The 5789-nt window shown below is 35.6% G+C and overlaps 1 protein-coding gene across 1 annotated transcript; it reads left to right on the top strand.

The window, feature by feature from the left end:
* The first annotated feature begins 3243 nt into the window (after positions 1–3243).
* LOC113706363 (BURP domain-containing protein 3-like) lies at positions 3244–4863 on the top strand. The gene is made up of 3 exons (XM_027228255.2): positions 3244–3403; positions 3516–3615; positions 3910–4863. Exons 1-3 carry the CDS (start codon positions 3362–3364, stop codon positions 4716–4718), a joined length of 951 nt encoding a protein of 316 aa, XP_027084056.1. The 5' UTR covers positions 3244–3361; the 3' UTR covers positions 4719–4863.
* Positions 4864–5789: the final 926 nt, after the last annotated feature.

Here is a 5789-nt window from a genome sequence, read left to right as displayed (position 1 = left end):
AAGCCATTACCATGGAGAATAATTTGGCAACTTTTAGCTAGATTTTTTTTAATCTGCAAAATTTCTATAAATCATATATATATATATATATATATATAGGTTATCGAGTCTGTGCAATAATAAATACTTGCTCAAACAAAATATAATTTCTATAGATAGTGATAAGCAGGGTCGAATCCACAGGGACTGGGAGTAATTTGTTTCTACTAAAGTTCAAGTTATGGGAGGATTTTATGGAAATTAACAATAAGTTATGCTAATCGAATATTGCAATTAAATAAAAATTAAATGGCAAACAGAAAAAACTCAAATAGTATTGGACAGCTCTAGTCAAGAAGCAACTTCGGAAAACGGTTCTCCTAATTAATCATTGATGCAAGAATAATTCCGCATATAAACTGATAAACAAGTTATAATTGTCAAACGGGCAATGACAACCAATTTCTCCTTAATTATCGATAGTTAAGGTACGACCGTTAGCTATTGCCCTAATTGCAAAATGATCCTAAATACGGCTGTAAATTAAATTCCACAATTGCTTTAAGATTTAGAGAAATCCTATCCTAACCACGACACATTACGAGGGTTGTTTACAAATTAGCCTGTATATTTTCCTGACATAACCACGATTATGCTAGTTGCCACTAAGTTATAACAATAAAATAATTACGGATTTAATTATTCTAATTGTTTCTAGATTATTGAATTAATCTAACATCCTGGCCAGAGATAATTGATTAATACAACAATAATAAGAGAATAAAGCAAAAAATATACGAATATCAAAAAATAAAAGGAAAAATAAAATTAATTAGATCTCACGATTTAAGTTGAATCAAATATTCCGCTGTTCCTTGACTAGAAAAATAGATTTAACTCATCTCCGTTGAATCAATCTCATGTAGATTTGTAGAAGCAATTGTCGCGTACATTGTCTCCAAATTGAGATGAAGAAGCCGATGGAATAATAACAAGATTAAGGAGAAACTACAAAACCCAAAAAGAATGACTAATGTTTTCGATGGAAATAGTCACATGAATAAGACGAAAAAGTCAAGAGCAAAAAGGGAGTCAAGATTGACTGCCTGCCCTCTTTCCTATCTAATTTCCTACTTAGTGTACGGTTGTCCAGAAGAAAAAGGCGAAGAGTCCTCCTAGTCTCTCTTGACTCCACTTGTGGCGGCTAGCTCCTCTCCAAAAGCTGAGTGGCGTCCTCCACAATGTGCAATTCCCTTCTGTCTCCTAATCAACCGTAGCCGAAAAAAAGTTAGGAAATCTCCTAATTGGCACGTTTCCTATTTTTGATAAGTTGCCTTTTTTCAATTCAAATCGAACAATCAACTAATGGAATGTTAGCGGCCCCACGCTGCACTTCCAATTGGCAACGGGTGTCGGGCACCTTATTTGCATTTTCTTGACATATTAAGACCTGACTTGACGCACCTACGCCAAATTACAATTGTATTGGGAAATTTGCACCTTGTTACCGTGCTTTGTTCCAACTCCCTGCAACACGCCTGAATGGCAAAATAAATAGAATCTGACAATTAATTTATATTTAATAAAATAATAAAAAAATTAATTATAAAATAAATGACAAAATTACGATCTATCATATAGATATGCATATATATATATATATATATGTATGTATGTATATTAAAAGAATTAACTTTTTATACTAATAATATAGTAATTTTATTTATGCGCTGACAGACTGGCAGCGTAGTGATTTTTCATAATAGTTATATAAATTTTCTTGCATGAGCATATATTTTATACTAGCACTTCTCTTACATGATCAAATATCAATAGGTAGTACAGGATAGCATATGGCCTATAAATGAGTGCGTAGATCGAGGCTATCTAAATGTTTTATATTGTTTTGTATACAGTGAAAACCAAATGCAAGTTGATGGCAAACGGTCAAATTTTCAAGCTCATAACCAAAACCCACATGCTTTAATTATACAACTAATTGTAGTTTAATATTCATGTAAACCACATATAACTAACCTTCTGTTCATACCAAAGAATCACTCATAGAGGTAACAGCTTCCTCGTTTGGGCTTAATTTTGGAGGCGCATCTAAAAGAACAGTATCCAGCATTTTAATATATTCCCTACTTTTACGTGTGTCATAATTATGCGGAATTTAGGTGAGCTTAGGAGACAATTTTAGGTGCTTAGAATTCTCAACATATTTTATCAGTTCATAATTAGCAAATGGGATTTTGTTGTTCAGTATTATACTACCAGACGCTGAGTTCTCAATGTGTTTTTAGTCGTAACTACTTTATCAGTAATTGGGCACATTACATGAGAATTTAGATACTCACGATTTCTCGTGGTATAATCATGTTGGAATTCAAGCACGAAACTAATAACTATTGAAAAATCAAGAGTAGAACAATTCAAGATAAAATCAAGCCAAATCATGAAAATATAAGTGATACACAAGATTTAACGTGATTTGTTTCAATCAGCAGAACTACTACATTTACAGAGAAAAAGGCCCATTATTTTTTATGTGAGAGAGAATCCACCTACAAAAATTATAACTCGAATCCCAAATACGATCCCTGTCTAACATTTCTAATCCCACGTTTATGATTACATGGCTTTTCTTGTTCATATATTTGCAGTAGCATGCAATTCATCTATTTACAGGATAACCAATATCGAAATAATAAAGGAAATAAAGTCATATCATACAAATAAGAAAAATTGCTTACTAGTTAAAGTACTTGCTTACCACACAAAATAAAAGAGCGTTTAAAAGAAAAATATGCCAAATAAGATGCCAGCTTTCTCACTGCAAATTTAGGTGATAATTATGTACACTTGTATAAACGAGTGGCCTCTTTCCCAATGATACGTCTATGAAGAATCTTAATGGTAGTTACGGTGCAGGTGTATAGTAACTATGTCAGTGCTCCGTTGTTTTGTTTTGTTTTTTTCCTTTTTTTGATTTGGTATTTCGTTTGTTTCAAGGACATAATAATTATAAAATATAAACACTTGATGTTGAATGGCGCAGACCTGACAAGTACAGCCATTAATCGCTCGAGCCACCAGCCTTGAGTCTGGTGGCCGCCATCCCGTGGTTAAGCAGCCTTAAGCCACTTGAAGAGCAGCCACTATTCTGTGGTCACTGTCAAGCACTCAACTCTCGAATAATTGATCAAATAATTAGCACTCGACTGCAGCTCTTCGATCCACTATAAATAATGCTAGTACTATATGGTTCTTGTGCTACTACTATCTCACCTCACCTCACCTCACCTCAAAAATTTTGGGTTCTAGTACCGTCATCGCTGGGTCTTGCGTACTGGCGTTCTACCGTGGCTGCTATTATTTGATGGACTTGCTCAAGCTCCTCTGTTTTCTGATATCTGTTTCTGTGAGTGAATTATTCGAGAACCTAAGCTATTTTAAATTCGTCATAATTTGCTTGTACTTGGGAAGCGTAGGAACTTACTGATAAAACTCTTTCTGGGTGTCGTGATAATCAGCTAGGCGTTGCAGCAAAGCATGCAGATCTTGAAGTTTATTGGAAATCCAAGCTTCCAAACACTCCAATGCCGAAAGCGGTCAGAGATATCATACAGAACGGTTAGTCTCAGAAGTGCCGCTTCCCTATTTTTCCTACTTGTTCTGCTTCTTCTATTGCTCGGGTAGATACTAACTGAAAAGAACAAAAAAGCCAATGCTCCATGGCCTCCCAGTTTTAAAAAGTTTGGATTTTTCCTCCTTTAGAAAATTGGCTACTTATATATCTTTTATATAAATTTAAATCTCGTAAATATATGAAATATTTGATGTTATATATTATTAGTTTAATAGTGTTAAAATTCGCTCCATCAAAATATTTGATAATTTTCTTTGTTGCCCCTCCATTGACTGCAGGAAAGCCTCCAGGAGTTGGCGGTCTCAGCGCAAGTCCCGATATGGCCATCCCAATCCGTTTTGGTAGAAGATATTTTACATATGGCCATGGGGTGGTCAGAGATGGTAAAAATCCTACCGAAGCCCAACTCCGTAATCACCAAAACGTAACAGTTTTCTTCTTGAAAAGGGACCTCCATGGCGGCTCAATCATGAATCTGCAGTTTGTTAATTTACTGGACAATACTACGGCCTTCCTACCCCGCCAGGTGGCTGATTCCATTCCCTTCTCGTCCAAATCTGTTCCCGAAATTTTGAACAAATTCTCAGTGAACCCAAATTCAGTACAAGCCGAAGCTATGAAGGAACTGATAGCAGACTGTGAGGAGCCTGGGATCGAAGTGGAAGACAAGTACTGCGCGACATCTCTCGAGTCGATGGTCGATTTCACAACTTCCAAGCTGGGGAAAAATGTCGGAGCAATTTCAACCGAAGCCCAGAAAACAGATCCGAAAATCTTAAAATATGTTATTGTGAATGTTTTCAAGTTGAACGACGATGATAAAGCAATCGTTGCTTGCCACAAGCAAGACTATGTCTACGCAGTTTTTTACTGTCACACCCTGCGGCGTACCGATGCATATAGGGTTAATTTAGTTGGAGCTGATGATGGGGCAAAAGTCAAGGCTGTGGTAGTTTGTCACGAGGATACATCAGCATGGACCCCAAAACATGTAGCTTTTCAGCTGCTAAAGGTGAAGCCTGGAAGTGTTCCAATCTGCCATTTCCTTCCTGAGGATCACTTTGTCAGCTGGGCTCTAAAGCACTGAATATTCTGCACAAAGCTTCTGCGGCTTGGGAGTTCAACTGATTATCTCCCTATAATTAAGTTGATCCTTGTTTAGTCTCTTCTCTATCTCTATTAATTGGTTGTATCAATTATCCATTATGTCATATTCCCCAATTGTAAAGGGACCTCGACTCTTACTTACCCAAAAAAAAAAAGAAAAAAAAAAGGTAAGATCATCCTACAAGCTGTAACCAAAGGTACCCTATCAAATTTTTAGCATCTTTTTTGGTAGATAAAGATGCATAGATAAATTAAAAGGAGTAAGCAATTATTTATAAAGCAAACGAGCAGCAAAGACTCCAATTCAGTCTTTAAACTCTGCTAGGATACTAGAAACAGACCACCAGTACCTTCACTCCCGAATTACTTTCTCACAGAGGGACGTGTGCTCAAATTTTGCTATTGACATGGAGATTATATTGTATTAATTTAGTCACTAATAATAATACCCTCAATACCACTAGTGTTCTACAATTAAAACGCGACGCCAATGGGATTGGGAACTAACTACTACAGTATCACTAGTATTTTACAAGTTTAGAACCCGACACCAATGCTATTGATCAGTTACGAAGAGGACAGGTTTGACCGATTGAATAGGTATACAAAAAAATAAAAAATAAAAAGAATACAATGGAAAATTGAATGCCTTGATCATGAGGGCATACATATAAATATAATATATGTAAATTAAAAATATATGTACGAAAATGGAATTTGGAGTCTAAGAAATAAGCATGCAGCCACGTGATATTGAGCTAGGAAAGAGTAAAAACATGTGCCGAAACAAAAGAATTTTGGGCAGGAAAAACACGGATCTTGGCCTATGTTGCAATTGCTGCGTGCACTTAGTGGTAACATCTGGGCTAAATCTGTTGTAGAAGACTCTAGAGATAGCTTATAAGGCTTATAGAAATGGCTCCTTACTGATGTAGTAGTTAAGCTGCGTCTCATAAAACTGAAATTTGAAATTTGAAATTTAAATTCATTAAATTATTGAATAGTTAAGTACTAAATTTGATATATTTGAGTGTATATCACATTAAACTTT

The sequence above is a fragment of the Coffea arabica genome, chromosome 8c (genome assembly GCF_036785885.1).
Source record: "Coffea arabica cultivar ET-39 chromosome 8c, Coffea Arabica ET-39 HiFi, whole genome shotgun sequence".
NCBI classification, from domain to species: Eukaryota; Viridiplantae; Streptophyta; class Magnoliopsida; order Gentianales; family Rubiaceae; genus Coffea; species Coffea arabica.
Note: the sequence above shows the minus strand (reverse complement) of the source record. Positions and strands in the feature narration are given on the sequence as shown.

Bases quoted from the DNA above. Each gene is read 5' to 3' on its own strand.
- LOC113706363 (XM_027228255.2), top strand. From the start codon at position 3,362: ATGGACTTGCTCAAGCTCCTCTGTTTTCTGATATCTGTTTCT. The intron at 3,404-3,515 runs GTGAGTGAATTA...CGTGATAATCAG, and splicing joins GTTTTCTGATATCTGTTTCT to CTAGGCGTTGCAGCAAAGCA. The intron at 3,616-3,909 runs GTTAGTCTCAGA...CATTGACTGCAG, and splicing joins CAGAGATATCATACAGAACG to GAAAGCCTCCAGGAGTTGGC.